Raw genomic sequence first — 23,030 nt, 5'->3', positions numbered from 1 at the left:
TGGCTCCTAACCCAGATCCTGCTTGTTTCCTCAGCAGGGGATTGCCCTTCCCTAGCCTTGGTGTTTGCCTAATCCCTGGACTTCACTCAGGCAGGAGAGGACACTGTGTATGTAGATAAGGAATTGTTCACATCCATTTATTTAATTATATATTTAGATAAAGAATTATTTGTACCTTATATCACTGCTGCTTCTGGTTTCTGTATCATGTGCTTTATACCCACTGGTTCTAGTCCCCACATCAACATTTTCCTTAATGCGAACATTTTGTGCTGCTGGGTTACAATCTGGACCTTCATCCTGATCTATAACATTAATGGTGACTGTAGCTGTGTTCATGCTCCGTATATCACTGGAGAATGGTGCTTCATTGGCTGCAGTAATTTCCAGCGTCACTTTGTGATTTTCTTCATAGTTCAGTGGCTACAAAAGACATCATCAGTTTAAATGTGCATATGCAACATGGTCAAGTCAATGGTAAGTAGTCAAAGTAGAGAACAAATGGAATCCCATCCAAATAAGAAGAGATATGAAAATTCAGTCTCATAATTATACATATACCCCAAATATGAGGACAATTAGATGATCTTTAAGATCCCTCCAGTTCTGCCTCCTATGAAAGCCCATAAACCTGTAATCCTCATATGTCTCTATGGTGGTGGTGGGGGGGGGAGGAAGAGCACCATTGCTCCAAAGGAATAATTAGAAATAGGCAGCTGTCATTTGTTTTGATAAGTCTTGGGAGGTTCCCTGTTATGGATACATACTCCACAAAGACAGTAGTGTTCTCTACTGTTGTTATCAAGTTGACAAATGGGTGCCTCAGTTACCCCTGAGTAGAGAATCACCAACTACTACTGCTACTTGTATCATTTCTAGCTAAAGGAGATTCTAGAATCTCATGCACTCCCTAGACCATAAATCTTGGAATGTGCTGACTTTTTCTCCAGTATGTCCCAGGTGATAATCACTTGGGAGGACAGCAGGTAAACAATGCAGAGCCCAATTTTGAAGGACAGACAGTGTGACATTATGGGAGACTGCCACTCCAATGTAAAGAGGGTTAATCTGGCTAATCAAGATTAAGGGTTTATTAGTTTTTGTTTTAGAAAATTAATGAAAAAACTCACAAGGAATCATGCTTTCCAAGTACTCTCAACATTTATACAACTGAACCCTGTGTTCATGCTAAGAATGTTCCTCTTCCTCACCTTTACTCTCTGGCTTATTTGGCTTCCTTCAAAACTCAATACTAATCTACATTCTTTAAAGGGTCTTACTTAGCTATCCCTCCTAGTTCCTTCTCCCTACTCATCTCTTTCCTCTGAGATTACCTTCCATTTATATTATATGTATTTTTGATAATTTTTTTCTTCTCTATTAGAATATGAGCACTTTGGGGGCAGCAACTGTTTTCCATTTAGTTTTGTTTGTCTATTTTCCTTTTTTTTTGTATCTCTAAAATTTAGTAGAATGCCAGGCACACAGAGAATGTTTAATAAATACTTGTTGTCTGATTGTATACAGACTCCCTTTTCTTTCATCTCCTCAACTCTTTCCCCAGATACTTATGCATTCTAAGAGAAGTAGAAATTGGGGATTCACTGATACTTAAGAGCCAAAGAATGAGAAGAATAACAAGAGAGGTTGGTGGTTTTTTTGCTCCGTGGTAACTGAGGCAGTTATTTGTCAACCTTTTAACCACAACAGAAAAATTTATTGTCTTTCTGGAACATGTGTCCATGTGTCCATGGCACAATTGAGAATTACTTACAATTATTAGAAACAATTGACAGCTACCTAGTCACATGGGCAAAAAAAAGAAAACTTCAGAAAAGAACCTAAAAAAGTCTTGTCAGCAATTGTGAAATTTTGAATAAGAAACTGAAGAATACAAAGACACAAGTTACATTATTCTTATTGTTGTTCATTGAAGGAAAGGGAGATAGAAGAAAAATACTAATTTGTGAATAGAACAGTTGGCTAAGAAGGCTATGTCTAAAAATGGGATTTTTATATAACTTACAATACACAGATGACTATTTGCTTACCAGATATAGAAAACACTTAACAGAATCTAATAATATTTACAAGGTATCTTTCAAATCAGATCAAAGGGTTTAAAATTAAAATGGATGGAGAATGAAAGAGACTGTCTGTGTATATGCTCCAACTTAGATGATAGAGAGAATAACCACAAAGGAAAAAGTTGGTTGGATATGGCATTGTTTCTAGTTTGGATTGGAACTCAATGGCTGCCCAATTCCTATGATTCTGAGATTTAAAGTATAAAAAAATATAAAGTGGTTTCAAACTTTACCCACTGAGTATATTAGTGAAATGTGATACTAATTTCCCAATAGCATGCCCTTTCCAAGAAGCCAGAAGCTCCCCATAATATTTGAATTCCAGCAGATACGATGAGTTAAAAATACTCAAATATCAGTATTTACTTCTGGGATGCTACTGAAAATAAGGGCAACTAGGTGATATAGTGGATACAGTGCTGGGTCTGGAGTCCAGAAGACTCATCTTTCATAGTTTAAATCTGGCTTAAGTACTTACTGTGTCAACCTGTGCAAGTCACTTAACACTGTTTGCCTCACTTTCCTCTCTAAAATAATCTGCAGAAGAAAATAGCAAACCACTCCAATATCTTTGTCAAAAACCCAAATGGGGACATGAAGAGTCAGATATGACTGAAAAACGACTGAACAACAACAGATTGAAAACATGACTAATTCAGAAATCACTAAGTTGGTAGCTTTTTTTGTTTATCTAAGAATCACTTAGTTTAGAGCAAGGGTTCTTAACAAGGGGTCTGTAAGTTGAATGAAAAAATTACATATTCATCTTCACTAAATTTTTCTAAACAAAATGTGTCATTCCTTTCAATTATTTAAAAATTTTATTCTGAAAAGTAGCTGTAAGATTTATACTAGACTGCCAAAGATGCCCCCCCCATACACACACACACACACACACACACACACACACACACACACACACACAAATAAGACTTTCTTCTTTAGAGGAAGAAGCGGTCTTAGAGAACATATAACAAACATCTAATTTTACTGATGAGGAAATTAGATTGTTAGAGGCCAAGTGACTTGTTGCAGTTCACATAGCTAATCAGAGGCCAGGATAGAATATGAAACATGACCTTTGACTCCAAATTTAATGGGGATTTTTTTCCATTATTGTCATGTTGTCTCTCAGATAATTATATGAGAAAAGTTCATGATATTTGTCAGCAATAGGAAGCTACCAGTAACTCAGGGGTCCAGCCACTTGAACCCTATTATAGGTTGGGGTGCCATAGATATTCATCCTAGAATCCTTTGGTCAAAAATGTGAGCTTAAACAAACTAATTTGAGAAAATTTTGCCTTAGTTCTAAGGCTTTTGAACTTTAATAGTTCCATAGCAGCACATGAGAGCAGGAAAAAATATGGCTTCCTTTTTACTTTGGAAAAACTTTTCTTCTGGTTTTAATATTTGAAGATTCACAGAAGGGTCAAGACTTCCCAATTATATATCCAAGTGTCAAAGAATTCTACTCAGAACTAGAGGTTGACATGAAAAAAAATCTAAGTATTTGCTTTATTCCTGTATATCACAAAGTTCATTTCACTTAATTCAAGTCAATATGGCAAGTTTCAGACTATCCAAGCAATCATTTTTTTCTTTTTTCTTACCTTAATAACAGATAAAACACATTCATTGGTTTTGGGGTCTGTCACAATCTGAAAATTTTTATTTCCATTACCCTTTAAAATCGTATAATTAGCTCTCCAATTTGGAGTGTTAGGCAAATCCTTATCTTCTACGGCTATTCGCAAAATATCTTTCTTGACTGTATTTTCCTCAATTGAGATTTCATACTGAAATAAAGAAAAGTCCTATTAGAAATTTCCATTACAAACAGAGAAAACTATATTAAGGGTGATGAAAGCTCTCCTCCCTCCCCCAACTCCAAGAGCACTTGATGTCATAATATTCACAGAAATGGTTTAAAATAAGGAATTCAAATTGTCCTGTTATTAAAGGTAATTTTTAAATGATGCATTTTGAGCAAACCTTGGCCAAGTCTATGTGACAAGGGAATACAACCACTATACTAATCAAAATGATAAAAATAGTTTTCTACTTCTTATGTACATCAGCTACTGAAGCTTTAATTTTACTTGAAGTAATTTGAATAATGATACAGTCCATTCTGTAGGTTTCTTCAGGAAGTTAAACATTATATTAACTCATATAACATGATTCATGGTGGAAATATTTAGATATTTCAATTAGATATAATATAATTTATGTTAAATAGAAATGAATACTTACTGAAGACTTTGTGAAAGTGGGCACATGGTCATTTGCATCTTTTACTGAAATGATACAAATTGATGTATTCATCAAACCAAAAAATTTACCATCCATATCTTGTACTTTCATTGTCAACTTATATTTGTCTACCACCTACAACCAAAAATGGGAAAAGTTAATGTTTATTCATGGTTTAAGATCATATATCAATTTGGGAATGAATCTTTTTCTCATGAATATGTCTTGGATATAGACATTTATCAGAGAAACTTATAATTTTTTCATAGTAAATTATTTCCCTTATAATCTGAATTATGATCTAAACTTAGATTTGTTTGTTTAAAACTTTATAATTTTACATATCAAAATTATACATTTTGTTTTTTAGAGATACTACATTGTATTCCGAATACTTCTTTCAAGACAAACAATCAGCATGTGTTGGTCCATCATCCACATTTGTTCTTTCAGTTCCTTTCATGACCAAAACCATATTTCTTCAAGTCCACTTATAGAAGTTAAGGGTTTAGACTTATTTAGGTTCCAGCCATGGATAAAGCAAAGTAGAGTGATCTTCATTTAGATTTGACTATAACCATGGTTTCAGTTGAATGAACCCATGAAAAAATAAGCTATCAATCCACATGAAAAATCAAAATAACAATTTCAAGAATGATTTTCATGAGACAATCCCATTGTACTTACTTACTTACATTCATCCTACTTTATACTGTTCTTCCATCCTTGGGTAACTAACCCCCCAAATATCATATTCCTTTTTTTTTTTGGTGCATCTCACAATATTAAATTAACAAAAGAACCAGGTTAAATAAAATATAAAAATCACATAACATCCTCTCACTGTATGTTGACTTTTAAAAATCTCACTGACTAGCACTCCCCACCTCCCACCCAAACTTTCAGCAAAAAGGCATTTCTCTAAGTTGGAAATACTGTTTTTTAAAACCTTACCTTCTGTCTCAGAATCAGTACTAAGTATTGGTGGTTTCAAGGCAGAAGAGTGGTAAGAGATCTGACTGTCTATCCACTAAGCCACCCAGCTGCCCAATAGAACCATTTTAGTAGTATTTTCAGTGAAACCTGATGCTGATATTAGATGTTATGCTTAAAACTTACCTCTCTGTCCATCTGATGTGATACTGTAGTGATCACACCTGAAACTGGATTTACTGAAAATAATTTAGGAGAAGGGGGCTGTTGATCCATAATGGAGTACTTCAGGCGAGTATGCATTGTATCGGGCTCGTCTCTGTCTGTCGCAGATACCTGCCCCACCGTAGTGCCTATGCATTTTGGGGGGAAAAAACCTCTTCAGTCTCCACAAAAATACATTATTCCTCCCACCTATATAGTTTTATCCTAATAAGGTGGCCTCAAATAATATTTTTTTACCTTACTACTGTTCCAAGTGTTATGCTAACCCCACGCCATTAATTCTCAAAATCTTGCTGGACCACTATTGGATAGATGATTTATTATTTCTGTGAAATTCACTGTCCCTATAATAGCACTTGATACAACATTAAGGTTTTGTGGAACTAATCCATGCTATTAATGAGAGTAAACCTATACTCAGAAAATTCATGAGAGTATAATCAAAAATATGATAAATAATTCTGAAAAGAAATAACTTTAAATGTTTTTATAGCATTTTCCTAAATATAGATAGAGAATAGACCTGCAACTGAAATAGCCTGAGAAACTCCCACATCAAGAAAATTCTTCCATCTATTTAGGATGGTACTTTCTCTTTAATTTATAGAATTTCTTAAATCACCGAAAACTTAAGTGGCTTACTCTGAGTCACATAGCATAATATGTGCCTGACACAAAACTTAATTTTAGGTGTCACTGACCCCAAGTTCAATTATGATGCCTTTCATAAATTTTCACAAATAATTTAAAATATTTTTAAGCTACCAATTATATGTAACTATGTGTTGAACAACCACTGTGCTTTCTATTTAGCATGGCTCAAATACAATGTATTTCCAAAATTACATACTTTATCTATAATGTTATTAGTTGTCAGGAAGTTACTTGATTTGAATTAATAAGCTATGTAAAGTTAAAATAATAAGAAAACTATAGTCATCCAAAAGAATGCAAAGTCTCTATTATTAATAAAATTGATAGATCTTTTTATGATGGCAAAAAATTAGAACTTGAGAGAATGCCCATCAATTGGGTAAAAACTAAACAAGATGTGGCATATGATTGTGATGGAACACTATTAGGCTATAATAAATGACAAGCAGAATAGTTTCAGAAAAATCTGGGAAATCTTATGTGAATTGGTCCAAAGTCAAGTGACAGAACCCAGTGAACACCATATATAGTAGCAACAATGTTGTAATGATGATCAATTGTGAAAAATTTAGCTTTCTAATCAATAAAATAATTCATGACAATTCCAAAGGACTCATGAGAGAAAATGCTATTCACCTTTGGATAGAGAACTGGTGAACCCTGATTGCAGATTGAAGCATATCTTTTTCATTTTATTTTGCTTGCTTTTTTGGCAACATAGATATAATATATATATATATCTATAATATAGCATAATATAGAAATATGTTTTGCATGACTTCACACATATAATAGGCATCAGCTTGCCTGCCTTCTCAATGAATGGGGGAAGGATAGGAGGGATGGTGGGAATTGGGAACTCAAAATAAAAAGTTTTTTCTTTCTTTAGAGAGTGAAGAGGTTAAGGGAAATGGGTTAAGCAGAAGGGGTAAATTTTCTTTAAAGAAACTACATTAAAGCAACCTCTTGCTAAATTATCAGGGGTAGTTAGATGAGCAGATGGAAAAAAACAACATGAATAATAGTTAAAACAGATATTTTGAGTTTTGGTTTAGTGGCTCTTGTAGGAGTTAAACACAAGCAACAATACAAAGAAACAAGAAGCAAGGGATCTATATAAAGCAGAAGTTGCATGAACAAGATTAAATATCTGATATCTGCCTATAGAAGGAATTTCTTTATAAGAGGCTTCCACTGAAGGCAAGATGATTTACTGCAACACCAAGTCAATATGAAATTTGACAAATTAAAAAAATATTTAAAGACAATATTCAGAGCAAACAATGTTAATAATTATAAACAATGTGCTTACCAATTCTAGAGCCTTCAAGAACCTCAAAATTATAAACTGACTCTGTGAAGATTGGGTAGTTGTCGTTTTCATCTTCAACTTTGATAGTAAGTGGTAAAGGAACATCTGAAGAATATCCATCGGGAGTAGTGGCATATGCTACTAACTATAAAAGAAGAGCACAATATAATAATTTAATAAAATAAGATAGCAACAAACTAAAGTCAGAGATTTCTTCATTTTCCTTTTTAAATATTTTTTCATCACCTCTATAAAGCACAACAGAACTGAAATTGGAAGTGGCATTATATCAACCACAATAAGAGATATAAGACTATTTTTAGAAAGTGTTACACTTCAAATGTAAATTAGAAATGCAGAAGGATAAGCCAGAGTCAAGTAGGTCTAGACTAGAAGAATGAAGAATGACATTTAAATTCAGGGACTCTATTGCTATTCTAAGCTCTGCCCATACTCAGAGATGTGTACAGAAGGCAACCAAAGATGAGTTTCCTGGTTATATTTCCTATTAATTCATTTATATTACATACCCTAAAATCTTTGTGATGGAAACAAATTTGAAATTAAAACATATCTTTTGAAATTGGGAAATAGAAATAACAGGAAGAAAATGAACATGTAACTAAGAAAAATAAAATAGTTTTCTGTGTTTCAAAGAGTTTATCATGGATACTGATCCTGTTTTAACTCATGATAGTCTTAGAAAAATCAAAATGAAATAGAGGTGGATATTTGTAAACCAAATTGACAGCGATATACATATAGTGAAATAGGAAATATTTGACTATAATATTAGTGAGGAAACTTTTCCCCATCAGAGATTCCTATTCCCAGAGCACTGGAGGCAACTAAGTTTATTAGCTGGGGATGACAGAAGAGAATGACAATATGCAAAGCTTTAAGCCAACAAGTTTTTAAATTATGAACAAGAAACATAAAACTTTGCTTTAATATATTGTAACAAATTATACATACATCTAGAATAAGGGCAAGGGAGAAGAATATAAAAGAAAGAGAAAAAAGAAAAGGAAAAGAAAAAGAAAGACAATCTAGTATAGGAATTCCCATTAAAGATTTTTTCCCCAAAAAAAGATTCCTAGTCTCTACAATCCTACCCCATGAAGATCTCTGAGTGTTTCTTTTAGTGCTAGTAAATTATCCTGGTTCAATCAATCCTTTTGATTTTATCTACACACCCTCCCCCTAATGACTGCCAAAACCCTCCCACAAACATTCATCATTTGGCCACCTGATCTGTTAAAACAATCTTAAGGCTACCTACTCCAATGGACCATGTCACCCCTAACTCTAGGACTATCTTTTGCAAAGGAATTAAGAGATTAACCCCATATCTAGATAGCTTTCCCTCTTTAATGTATTTGAAGAAATTCTTGTTTTTTTTTTTTTGTTTATTTTTTTGTTTTCAAGGAAAGAGAAAGTCTTTTCAATTGATTTTCATTTCTAGTATGTCCCTAACCTGACACACATTCCATAGACTTCCTTTTAGGTATCATATCACCTAAAAAACCTTCAAATGACAAACAAAAAAAGGTCAAACCCCTTAGCTTGGCATTTAAGGGCATATATAACATAGGCTCCAAACTCCCTTCTCAGATTTATATCTTTATATATTTTCTACATTTCAGTCAAACTGGATGACAAACTGCCAGATCTGCTATTTGGCAAACCTGTACCAGTTTCCAACCTCTATACTTTTGCTCACACCATCATTCATGGCTAAAATACAGTTTTCCATCTCTATCTGCTGAAATTCTTTCCATTGTTAAAGTCTAAATTCATCACCTCCTGCATAAGCCTTCCTAACTCTTCCTTCTCCTTAACCTGAAATTCATTTGCTTTCTAACCTGCATTTTACTCAATATTTGTTTATATCCCTTCCCTTTCTCTCCAATTAGATTGTAAGTTTCTCCATTACAAGGCCAGCATCTAATTTTATTCTTGTATTTCTAGTGTCTAGGGAAAATGCTTTGCATGTAGGCATTTAATTAAAATTGATTCAGTTTAATTTACTGAATTTCTGTTGTTGCGGAATACTTTTTTCCATGTAATAATTTCTTCTTTGACTTTTCCAATTAGTCATAGACTTTTACTTTTCTGGAAGAATATGGATATTAGGCTATACAAAAAAGCTATTAAAGTGTATTTCATTATTATTATTTGCCCTGATCTTCCAAAAAAGCATTTTCATAACCTCTATTTCAAATTTTTAACTTTTGTCTAATGTTCACTATTAAATACCTACGTAGTAGATAATCTTTAGTTTTATCTTCATTATTAGCATGCTTCATGTATTTTGCTATTATATAACTGAGTCCTTCAAAATGAAAAGGTTCTCTTTCTAGACTACCATCACAATTTCATGTTTTTTTATAATGGACAAATAGTACTGATATATTGCTGCTATAGTTCAAATGGTGTAATAGTTTATAACTAAAGAAATTGTCCTTAATGTTTGAGAAAATTTCCCAACTAGTAGAGCTATTCCAAATTGAATGGATTGCCTCAGGAATTAGTGGGCTCCCTTTTACTAAAAGTCTTCAATCAAAGGCAAAAGAGGTATGACCATTTGAGGAGTATGTTATTGAGGAGATACTTAAGTTAAATTAGATATCTTCTAACTCAAGAGACTGAAATGAATTGAATTTGTAATAAAAGGGCAAGGGAATTAAGCAAATACCTAATTATACATTAAAGTGGTCTTTAGTAAATAAGAGGCTAGAGTAAATAATTCTTAATCCTCATATTGACACTAAAAGATGGTATAATTACTACAATTTTAACATTTCATGGGTCATAGTTTTAGTCTGCTCATCAAGAAGTTCTCATAGCAAATCATGATAAATAGCTTAACAAAACTATGAAATTTAAATATCTCTCATTCTAGCTCTATAAACAAATATATCAGGTAAACCTTAAAGTTCTATTACCTTACATGATGAACAGTGAAGCAATTAAACTTGTATCTCAGTCAAAGACCTTATTCTTTCTGGTTACCATAAGCACTTTTCTTTAGCCTCTCTTATTTTGTCTTTAAAGTTCTATATAGATTTTTTCCAGTTCTTTAAACATGGTTGTTGCCCTTCTTAGGGCTTTTTCCAAGGATTAATTAGATTGGTAATTCCAGATCACTACTTGTTCTATAGAAAATAAGAGAAAATGTAGTCCTAGACACAATTTGTTTTAGTCACATACAAACTAACTTTCAGTTCAAACATGGTCAGATCATAGCTTCAAAGCTAGAAAGGTACCCACTGAGTCTAACTTCCTCCTTTTACCACTGAGGAAAGTAAAGCCTAGAACAAAGATATATTTTGTTCAAATTGTTATAGAATGGGAATTAAACCCAGGCACTTTTACTCTAAATACACTTAGTCCTTTTGAATATACAATACAGCTTCACTAGAGATGAGGCAATTGTCAGCAGGTACAAATTTCTAAAAAAAATACTTTACTTGGACATTAAGATCCGCTTAGAACATAACATGAGAAGGATAGACACATTGAGAACAACAAAAGTTAATATAAACATCGAGCAACAAACAGAATGAGCTATAAATAACTTCATAAATAATTTAAACTCATACCTCAAAAGCCTCATATGTCTCACGATCTACAGGACCAGTACAAAATAAATTCCCAGTATCTTTTTCTATGTAAAATAAATTAAGAGGGTTTTGGTCAACTCCAGGTCCACTGATGGAGTAGTAAACAGTATATTTCTGGGCTGAATCAGACTGGACCTATATGTAGAGTAAATAATATATTTAGAAAAGGTCAGAATTTATGAAAAATTACTTTTTTAAAATTAATTTTGAATGTACATAGTTATATGCTTATGGAATTTGGAGAGATAATTTAAAAAATAATAGCTATACATAAGTATCTTTAATGTATAAAGCACAGTAGGAAATACCTAGAAATGAGAAGGAAATTAAGTAATTAGCACTAGATTTTAAAGATAGAAATAAAATACCTGAAATATAACCCCAAAAGTTGGGAAACCTCGTTAATGATAATTGAGTCCAGATAAATTTCTAAGTATCTGAAAAGTTAGTCAGTCTGAACTGAGAATCTGAAGCATTTGTGTGTGTGTATAAACTTTACCTGCTGAAGAAACAAGGGGAAAGGACCTAGGGAATTCTCTTGCATTGAACATGGAATAGGGGCCCATCTTCTCTTGGTACGTCTGAGAATTGTTTCTTGAAGGCCTCTTTTGTAATGCTTCTAGATTTAAACAAAAACGAACAAGAATCATGTGTTCTCTAAGCATCCAATCATCCATAAATCTAAATCTCCAAATAATTAGAATTGAAATAAAAATAAAATAGTGGAATATTAAGGGAGTTGAAATCAGTCTTTTAAAAACTTGACTAACAGTCATCACCAAAGAGAGATTTACAAAAACTCTTCATCTTAACTCTTATTACAGCAGTCATGTCATTGTAATAACATTCATGGAAACATGGAAGGGCAAAATGTAGAACTGGAGAATTAGAAAGGGCCTGCTAGCTGAGGCTGCTATTTTTACAACTTCTGGGTTTCAAAAATTCTTAATTAAAATTTACCTAGTATAACAGGTTCTGAGAACATTTAAAGTAAAGGGGAAATAAATCATGCTTCCTAGGGACCTCTCAAGATTAATGAAATTTACTCCTAAAGAATAAGAAGTAAACCAGAATGTTCACATCTTGCATTTCAAGTATTTTTAAATCCTTTTTTGTTGTTGCATTGAAATCTGGCTGGATTAAGAGAAAAATACTTTTTACACACAGAGCTTAAATATGATCAACTTCTTTCTCTCTTTTTTTCAGGAGAACAGGTTTTCCCTGAATAACAGGTTAAAAAATACAAATTCAGGGTGGAGATAATGTTTCTTTTATTATAAAATAGAAATATAACCATTTAAAATTGTTAGTTTATCTTGCATAGATAAAAAATTGTTAGCCTTCTTTGCATTTATCACATTATGCCTTTTAATACAGCTATTTGTATAGATGACTTATCACTCTATCTGACTAACTTCCTTGAGAACACGTTTAGCAGAACGGGTCTTAGGTGAGACATGGGATGTCTTTAGTAGGAGCTCAAAGTTAATGACTCCCTGTCATTAATAGAAGACCAAGGTTAGTCCCAGAAGACATTGTAATGGCACTCTGAAGCACAACCTGTTTTCTGTGATCCTTCATGCCTTGTATATAAAAGGTCTCGTTTTTAAAGGCTTCACAAGGAGCTGGTCTCCATAAATGATAAGCCATATTACAAACAAAGATGAGATAAAAAACTCATGGCTGCAAAGAACAATAGCAGATCAAGACAGAAAGTGCTTCTTAAGCACCTACTATGTGCTAGGCGCTGATCTAAATGTCAGGGATACAAGGAAAGTTCAATTTTTAACAATCCCTGCTCTCAAGAAGCACACAGTCTAATGGAGGAGTCAACATGCAAACAAGATATATACAAGGAAACTTGGAGGCAATCTCAGAGGGATTGCCCTAGCATTAAGGGGAAGCAGGAAAGGTATATTGTAGAAGGTGGAAATTTTACAAAGGTTTAAAGGAAGCCAGAGAAGCCAGGATGGAAAAGCAAAGAGAGAAAGAGGATTTCAGGAGAACTACTGAAAATGCCTTCATTGAGGAGTTGAAGTGCTGTGTTCGAGAATGGTGAGAAGGCCACTGTCATTAGGATCATAGAGTAAGTGGAGAAGAATAAGGTGTACAAAGATTATAAAAATAAGATAGAAGAAGGGCTTTAAAAGGAAAGGATATTTATTTTATTATAGGCACTGGAGAGCCATTGGACTTTACTAAGAGGGTGAATATGTGGGTGACACGGTCAGACATGGACTTTAGGAAGATTACTTTGATAACTAAATAGATGATATACTGAAGTGGGAAGAGACTTCAAGCAGGGAAACCAACCTGATGCTATTTAATAAGTGATAAAGCTCTGTACCAGGTACTAGTGCCAGCAGAAAGAAGGTGTATAGAGATATTGTGAAAGCAGAATCAATAGAATTTGACAACGGGATGAATACTGTGAAGAGGAGAGGGAGGGAAGACAATAAGGAATGGAATTGAGAGGGGCAGTAAAGTGGCTCCCTATAGAGAAACCAAGGCAGGAAGTCCTGGGTGTAAATCCAGCCAAAGATATTTCTTAACTATGTCTCTCTGGTCAAGTGATTTAACTCCAAATGCCTAGCCCTTACCACTCTTCTGCCTTGAAACCAATATTTAGTATGGATTCTAAGACAGAAACATAAGGGTTAAAAAAAAAAAAAAGAATGGAACTGAGGATGAACTCTAGCTTATGAGATTGGGGCCTAGGAGCATGGTAATACCTTTTACAGTAATGGGGGAAATTAGAAAGGGATGGTTTTTGTATAAAAATAGTAAGTTCAGTTTTGGACACATTGAGTTGAAGATGTCTATAAGACATCCAATTCAAGATATCTAAGAGGAAGTTGGAGATGTAAGACTGAAGGTAAGGAGAGAGGAAGGTTAGATGAATAAATCTAAGAAACATGTGCATAGAGATGATAATTGAATCCATGAAAGCTGATGAGATCACCAAATGAAATAGTCTACAGGGAGAAGAAAAGACGATTCAGGACACAGCCATAACAGTGGACCTTACCATTATGTCACATAATACATGGCAATATATGATCACCAAAGGCACATCAGCAAAGAGATCAGCCAGGTGAAATCACAACAAAGTTTTAATATCTTCAATCAGAAATCATCTTTTATAAGCAGTATCCCTTTGGTTTTGTGTTCCTAACTGGATGCAACTGTCTGAGAGCCTGAAAACTTCTGAGTTCCCATTGTATTTCCTGCTACCTATGTATCACACAACATTTCTCTCTTTGTTTTGAATGTAACACTATCTTACCAATTCACAATCATTTTGTATCCAAGAGGGTGATTAGGTCTTATCTTGTTAAATGTGAGATTTTATAGTAAAGTCAAAGGAAAAAGTGAAACAAAAATGAAACAAAAACAGTACTTTTTAATTATCCTCCAGTTTTGAAGAGGCTAATTTTTTAAAAACACTAATATTTTTTTAAATAAAATGCTATATCATGCTTTTTTAATACCTTCTTTTGATGTTTAATTATAACATTTATGTCTTTCTGTTTCTGTTCCTGAGTATTCACAAGAGATATGACAAAACTCCTCTTCTCTGGAGACAATAACATTTTATTTGTTGGATATATTGAACCATCTTTTAAAATTCCAAAGTCAGGATCACTTGAATAAATGAGGTTTGCAGACTTCAAGCATTCTTCCAGATTAACTAAATGAGAAAAAAAACCATAAGTTTATACAGAGATCCAAGTAAATGTTCCCAGATTTGAACTCAGGACCCCCTGTCTGTGGGCCTGACTCAATCCACTGAGTCACTTAGATGCCTCAAAGATGCACTTTTTAAAAAAGGTATCAGTGTTTTAATCTATGTTTTGATTCAGCTATACTTCAGCTGAAAAAACTCTTCTTTGAATAAATGTTAGCCTTTTAAATATATATATGTGTATATATATATGATATACTCTAAAATGTTTTATTAAGAATAATTTTAATTTTTTTAGGGACAAAGTACTTAAATTATTGAACTGACATTTTAGGTGAAATTATGATTCACCTGAGAAAATCACATTTCTCAAAAATAGCATGGAATCCAAGAAAGCAGCCTTTAAGCCAGTTTAAGCTAGAAACTGAAGTAGTAGCATAAACTTTTACAGAGACAAAAGAAAAACAAGGGAGGAAGGGAGTTACCTGGACATTTTAAAGAAAGAAATAAGCAAATGAACAAATAACTGCTTTAAAAAGTCAATGACAACTTTGAAAATTTTTCAAATAAAATAGGGAGCATTGGATAGTGCTAGACCAATGATGGGCAAACTTTTTTTTTTTTAAATGATGGTAGTCCAAGTCAATATCTTTATTTTTTTTTTAAACCCTTGTACTTCGGTGTATTGTCTCATAGGTGGAAGATTGGTAAGGGTGGGCAATGGGGGTCAAATGACTTGCCCAGGGTCACACAGCTGGGAAGTGGCTGAGGCCGGGTTTGAACCTAGGACCTCCTGTCTCTAGGCCTGACTCTCACCCCACTGAGCTACCCAGCTGCCCCCAGATGGGCAAACTTTTTAAAGAGGGGGCCAAAGGAAAAGAAATGCTTATCTGTCAGTCTGTTTCTAAGGCAACTCTTTCAAAGTTTCATTGTAATGTATCCTACTTATTGTATTCGTCAGATTAGGAATAATGTCATGCAGCCAGGATAGAACATTTCAGGGGGCCTGCATCTGGTATAGTTTGCCCATCACTGTACTAGACCATTAAAAAAACCCACTTTATTCTGATGAGTCCTAAGTATTCTCTAAAATAGCAAAGGGGCGCACAAAATGTTATGAACACCTAGATGTTCTGTTACCTTTTCCACCTTCAAATCTATGAACTCTCCCTTTTCTCCCTCCTCAGTCTTGAATTATTCCCAGCCTTTTTGTTACAGCAATGCCTATTCTTGGAATTCACATTTTAATTGAAGGCATTTACAAGTAGATATAGAAATATAAAGGCAGCAAAAATTTTAAAGGCTTAGGAATTTTTTAAATTACAACCAGAGGTATAACCACAGAACAAACTTTAAAAATATATAATTCAATAAAATTATGAATATCAAGCATTGTTAAGAGTATTTTGTCTTTTGTCTACTTTCAAATGGTACTCTGAATGGTCATGGTAAATAATTTTATGGTTGCTTCCATTTTCTGAGAGGAGACTTAAAGAACAAATTCTAAACTATATTATAAATTTTTCTACCATATCTTACCTCTTCCAACAATTTCATTAGCTTCTAGTTTAGTTGGGACATAGAAAGTCACATCATTGCAGGCTTCACAGGCAAAAATCAGAACCTAAAAATAAAACCAAGACTATTTGAGATAATTATTCTTGATATAAAATTGTTGTTTTAAATTGTGCATAAGGCAATCATTCAATTTAATCTATAAAATTAAATGCCTTCAATAAAAGGGAAAATAAATAGACTTAAACAGCAATTCTGAACAATTTTTTTCAAATCAGTTTAAATTTTAGTGTGGTCCAAATGTCATAAGGTCATTTTAGGCTATTATAATGCACTGAGACTGTTGATATAACATAACACACACTTCTGTGAGTATATGATTGAAGAGAAGGGGAGAAAAAGTGGTGAAAGGAAAGAGAGAAGGAGAAGAGAGAAGGAAAGAAAAGAGATGGGAGGAGAAAATTAATATATCACAGTGGCTGTCACTGATACGAGAAATGCCATTGAGCCACAATGAACAAAAATTGACAATTGATTGGAAATGTAGAAAGTGTGGAGAGTAAAAGAATGCCTACAAAGTTTCAAACCTGGTTGACTGAAATGATGGTGGTACCCTCTACAGAAAAAGGGAAATTCAGAAGAGAGATGGGTTCTGCAGCATTGGTTTTGTTCAATTTTAATGTCTATAGAGCTTCTGGTCTGAAATGTCCAATAGATAACATGTGATGGAGGACTGCCACCCAGGAGAAAGACTAGACCTGACTCATCGTTTACAAGATTCATAAGACTTGGCTCCAAAAGGAACACTGTTTTAAAACACTCAGATCCATCAATGAGGCTTCTAGAAAAAAAAATACTGCCATCAACTTGCTGCATAATATCAAACAAGTGTTTAACCTCTTCTTCTTTCTTCATACATATGATGACCCCTTCCATCTCTAAAATTTTAGACATATATATACACATACATTCTAAGAATGTAGTATAGGTTCTGAAGATAATTTTTAAAATTTCTAAAAAACCATAATAGAATCATTTAGGTAAAGATATAATCCAAACAGGGGCAGCTAGGTAGCTCAGTGGATAGAAAGCCAGACCTGGAGATGGGAGATCTTGGGTTCAAATTAAAACCCAGATACTTCCTAGCTGTGTGACCCTGGGCAAAATCATTTAACACCAATTGCCTATCCCTTTTTGCTCTTCTGCATAGGAACTGATATTAAGTATCAATTCTAAGACACCCAAGAGCAGCTGGGTGGCATAGTGAATAGAGTACTAGCCATGGAGTCAAAAAGACTCATCTTCCAGAAGTCAAATCTGGGCTTATAATTCTTATTAATTTTGTTACCCAGGGCTAATTACTTAACGTTGTTTGTCTCAGTTTTCTCATCTGTAAAGTATGCTAGAGAAGGAAATAAGAAGTCACTCTAGTATCTTTGCCAAGAAAACTTCAAATAGAGCCATAAAGTGTTGAGCAGGACTGAAAAATAACTGAAAAACAACAATGTAACCCAAAGTAATGTTTTGGGGAAGTATACTACACATTTGGTCATCTAAATTATCTGTTTTGTGTTTTTTCCCAAAAGTCATAGTTTCTTGTTCTCTGTTGTCTTTTTCTCCCTGCTTCCTCATAGAAATTTATTGACATTTTAAATTGTCTAAAAAAAAAAAAAAGAAATGAAATATTCTGTATTAGAGGAACCACCACAGTGAAAACAGATTATTTTAATAAACTCCAAAATGAATAAAATTGGGAGGTTGAGGAGAATTACAAAAGAGTTATTACCTCTGGTGTATTTAAAATATGATTTGATTTGTAAATATTTTATTTTTTTAAAACTACATCAAGCAAAACGGATAGGATTTAAGGAATTTTTCCTATATAGAACAAAACAACATTATGTCCTGTGAATGGTAATTGGATAGATTTTATCCTACTCTGCTTTTACTATATTTTCTTGTATTAATTCAGTTTTCCCATAATAATTTTACAATGTATTATATGAATAGTCTGTTGAATCATTTTGTTATCAATTTTGGAAATCAGTACAATTCAAAGAAGACAAAGTTAGACTGTACAAGATTGGTTCATGTGCGTTAAAACATGACTTTACAGTGAATCCAGTGTAGGTTTTTTTTAAAATCAAACTATTTTTAGTGGAAGCATGAAGTATAAAAAATGGTTCTCTGCTAAGCTGAGTCACAGATGGAGACATGTAAACCTAGCTTTTCATTGTTCTAATTCCAATGGTCTATACCTTATCCTGAGAAATAGCAAAACACAACACTCCCAATTAAGCAAACTAGATTAATATGTATGTGGGAAATATTTAACAAAATAATTAAAAATACAACAGAACATAAATAATATTAATATGTGGTTTTCTAAGTCAACATGCAGCCCATGTGGTATCCTTTCTATTTGAATGTGACATCACTGCTGTATACCACACTTTTAAATTAACAGAGGATGATCATTATATATATATTAAAAATATGTCAGAAAACTTAAAGCCCCATATATGGGGGCTTTTGAACTCTGGAAGAAGATGAAGACCAAAGAAGGATTAAGCTCCATAATTCCCATGAATTAAAAGGTAATCCCAGATGAAAGCAAACCTACTCAACTTTCATTTTGTTTCTGGTTTCTTAAGTAACAGTGAATAATCTTCAGAATAAAATCATAAGAACTCTGGATAAATAAGAAAATAATTAGAAGGGGAGAAGGGAAGGGAATAAGCATTTATTGAGCCCCTACTATATGCCAGGCACAGTGCTAAGTACTTTATTATCTCATTTGATCCTCCCACCTGGGAAGTAAGAACCCTGGGAGTAAGAACTACTATTTTCCCCATTTTATAATTGAGGAAACTGAGACAGCCAGTGACTTGCTTAGAATTGCACAGTTAAGTGCTTGAGGCAGGATTTAAAATAAGCTCTTCCTAACTCCAGGTTCAGTGCTCTATCCACTACCATCTAAGGCCTTAACTATTCTTAATGAGTTCAAGTCGCCTGGCCTAGACAAACTACATCCTAGGGTATTGAGAGAATCTGTGAATATGACTGTCAAACCACTATGACCTAGATAGGACCAAGGAGAACAGGAAAGGTCTTGTGAGTAAAAACAGGAAAAAGTTCCAGTTTTCAAAAGGGGGAAGAAGGTCTTTCTTCAAATTGTAGAATGGAAATTTAACATAGATTTCTGAAGAAAAATTCTAGAAAAGATTATTAAAAGTACAACTTGTACTTAGAAAAGATGAGGTTCACAATTATCAACTGGGATGGATTTATTAGGGGCAAGTGAACATCGGAAATGGTATATATGCCATGAGAAGAAAAATATATTAGTCTGTTTTCCTGGGCATGTTTCTTTTTATTTAATCTGTGGAACAAGGGAAAGTTTGTTGGGTAGAGGAGGTAGAGTATTGTTGACCGGAAGAAGAAAGTAGAAGATTGTAATATTAATGTAATATGCCATCAAAGGGCATCAATTAAACAAAAATAAAATAAAATGGAGACAAGAGAACAAACTATACCAGACTAATCTCATTTCTTAATAGCACAACTAAATCAGAAACCAAGATAATGCCAACGATTATAATACTGATTTGAGCAAAAGCAGTACAGAGAGTACTGCTCTAGGTGTACTTTCTGCAGCATGACACTGTAGACCACCTTTTATCTCCTGAATAGCCTAAGTTCTTTCAGCTCTTGTGAGACTGTACTCTCTTAGTTTTCTCCTACCTATCTGATCATTTCTTCAGTCTCCTTTGCTGGACTTTAATCCATGGCACACTCACTAATGGAAGGGGGATGGGAGTGTTCTGATGTTCTGGAATATTCTTAGGCCTTCTATTTTTCTATACTTTTAAAAAATTCATTGGCTCTTTTGAATTTTGTTATTATCTCTTTGTAGATACTACCAGATATACATAAACAATCCTAGTGTGTCTCTACTCACAGTTCTCAATTCTCACAGTTCTACTCACATAATAAATGAACTATTAGACATTTTGCACTGTATGCTTTTCAATTTAAACTTCCCCTTCTTTTTTTTTTTTTTTTTTTTTTACTTTTTCTTTTTAAACTCTTAACTTCTGTGTATTGACTTATAGGTGGAAGAGTGGTAAGGGTAGGCAATAGGGGTCAAGTGACTTGCCCAGGGTCACACAGCTGGGAAGTGTCTGAGGCCGGATTTGAACCTAGGACCTCCCGTCTCTAGGCCTGACTCTCAATCCACTGAGCTACCCAGCTGCCCCCCCTTCTTCTTGATTATTTTTGAAAGCACCATCTTCATTCCAGCTAACCGAATTTGCAGCCTAAATGACATCTTCAGCTTCTTACTTACTCATCCCACATACCCAATCCATTGCTAAATTTATGTTTCTATCTCCATGTTCCTTTCTCTATACTCAGAGCCAATGCCCTAGTTTAGGTCATTATCATCTGCCACCTGGACTATTACAACAGGCTTCTGTTTGGTCTTTGTTTCGAAAGTTTCTACCCACTCTAGTCTATTTGCTATACAACTGCCAAAGTGATATTTCTAAAGGACAGGTCTTAGGTGCATTCTCTCTATTCACTTTCCTCCTCCCTTCCTTCCCCCTTTCTCTCTCTCTTGTTGTCTTATATCTATTTTTTATGTACCTTACAAGAGGAGGGGGAATTGATCTTTGATTCCTTTCCTCTAATATATTACAAGAAGAAAAGGGGAATATTAACAGTGGTATTTGTACATCGATATGTTAATGAAATACAAATTCCTGTTAACACTTTGACTACCATTTTGATCAGGAAAACATAAAGAAACAGACATGATTGAAATGAACAGGGTAGTGCCATTGATTAGACAGAGATTGGCCATTTTCCTAATGCTTGATAAAAGGTTGAGCTCCTCAGCTCCAACCAATCAACAACCATTTTTTAAAGCCCTTCCTAAAGGTCATAAACTCTGCTATGGTTGGAATAAAAAGAAAAATCCAGTCACTGTTCCCAAAAAGTCTACATTCTAACAGAGAAGACAATATGTAAATAAAAATTTAAAGTTGGATAGAAGGTAACCTTAGAAGGTATAGCTATAGCAGTTGGAAATGGGAGTGAAGGGTGAGGATGGGAAAGACCTCTAGAAGAAAATTCACATTGATCTGAATCTTATAGGAAGCCAGGGATTCTAAAAGGGAAGAATGACATGAGTAAGTATGGTGGGCAACTAGTGCAAAACCTTAAATATGGGACACTGAAAAGGTGAGAAAAGGCCAGATTGTAAAGAGATTTAAATGACAAACACAGGATTTTGTATTTCATCCTTAAGATAAAAGGAACCAACTGAAGTTTATTGTATTAAGGAACAGGGAATAACGTAGACCTATACATTAAGAAAATAATTTTGGTGTGAAACTTGAATGAGAATGGGGAGAAACTGAGGCAGAAATATCTGTTGGCTATAATACTCCACATGGAAAGTGTTGAGGATGGTTGTATGAAGTAGAAAGTAGTGTACACAGAAGCAGAAACAATAAGATTTAGCCATTGATTGTATATGTGTGGTAAAAGTAAATATTCAAGATTGTGAATCTAGCTGCCAAAGAGGATTGGTGCTATCCTAAATAAAAATAGGGAAGGTGGAAATAGGGTAGGTTTATAGAGAAATATGAATTCTGTCCAAGATATGTTGAGTTTGAAATGTCTAAGGGATAAGTGATCGCAAATGTTCAAGAGGCAGTTGGTAATGGGGAACTGTGACTCAGGAGAGAAACTAAGGTTAGATAGATCTAAGAATCATCTGCATAGAGGTGATAATAGAATCCATGGGAAGTAATGTGATCGCCAAGCAAGATAATATTGATGGAAAATAAAACAGGGTCCAGAATAAAGCTTGATAAACAAGCAATACACAAATAAAGATCCAGAAAAGGAGATGAGAAGCAATAATCAGAAAGGTAAGAGAAGAACAGAGAGAAATCAGTGTCATTAAAACCCAGGGAAAAGAAAGTATCCAAGAGAAACTGATCAATAATGTCCAATCCTTCAGAGAGCCTAAGTAAGATCAGGACTGGGAAAAGATCATTAGAAATGACAAGAGGCTATTGGTAATCTTGGAGGAAACAGTTTCAGTTCAATGAAGCCAAAAGCTAAATTGCAGAGAATTTTTAAAGGAGTTTTAAGAGAGAAAGTGAAGGCACTATGGGGAGTTGGGGCAGACTCAATCTAATGGGCTTGGGTAAGAGTTGACAATCAAAGAAGCATTTGGCCCCTCAAAAAGAATAACTTGGGATAAAAGAGAAGATTTTTCTATCCTCCTCCCCTATCAATCTCATTTTGGGATGTGAACTTTGGGGGGGTTGAAAGTATTAGTTTTGAATGTATACTTTTATGACAAAGAGGATTGCCCCCAAATTGGCCTTTTGTTAATGTAGCAATCATTGATTTTGTTCTTTTTTTCTTTTATCCACAAATTATTGCAATTTATATGTTGACTGTTTTTATGATCCATTGGGGTCTCTCAAAGGATCACAGGGGTGTATGCATAAATGGAGATTTTGAACCTTGGAAAGACATAGATGACACACAAGAATCATGTAAAAATAGTTCCTTGAACTGATCTGGACCATTCATATGTCCCGATTGCAAAACAAACACAGTCTCTTCATATTACATGTTAAATTTTTATTGATTCATAGTGGCTTATTTTATGATGATCACATATGACACAAACCTAATAGAAGTCACTAGCACAC

The 23,030-nt window shown here is 34.0% G+C and overlaps 1 protein-coding gene across 1 annotated transcript in view; it reads right to left on the bottom strand.

Moving 5' to 3' along the window:
* The window catches only part of LOC123231737 (desmocollin-2-like), a 37,443-nt gene extending 21,049 nt beyond the window's left edge, over positions 1-16,394 (bottom strand). The window contains exons 1-9 of the mRNA XM_044658038.1: positions 16,318-16,394; positions 14,585-14,784; positions 11,593-11,712; positions 11,073-11,228; positions 7,468-7,612; positions 5,463-5,629; positions 4,344-4,478; positions 3,701-3,886; positions 176-423 (exon numbers count right to left, since the gene is read on the bottom strand). Coding sequence (XP_044513973.1) covers positions 176-423; positions 3,701-3,886; positions 4,344-4,478; positions 5,463-5,629; positions 7,468-7,612; positions 11,073-11,228; positions 11,593-11,712; positions 14,585-14,686 — 1,259 coding nt within the window. The 5' untranslated portion in view covers positions 14,687-14,784; positions 16,318-16,394. The remainder of the gene's footprint in view (positions 1-175; positions 424-3,700; positions 3,887-4,343; positions 4,479-5,462; positions 5,630-7,467; positions 7,613-11,072; positions 11,229-11,592; positions 11,713-14,584; positions 14,785-16,317) is intronic.
* Positions 16,395-23,030: the final 6,636 nt, after the last annotated feature.

This window comes from Gracilinanus agilis, chromosome 1 (genome assembly GCF_016433145.1).
Source record: "Gracilinanus agilis isolate LMUSP501 chromosome 1, AgileGrace, whole genome shotgun sequence".
NCBI classification, from domain to species: domain Eukaryota; kingdom Metazoa; phylum Chordata; class Mammalia; order Didelphimorphia; family Didelphidae; genus Gracilinanus; species Gracilinanus agilis.
This window is presented reverse-complemented; position numbering and strand designations above follow the sequence as displayed.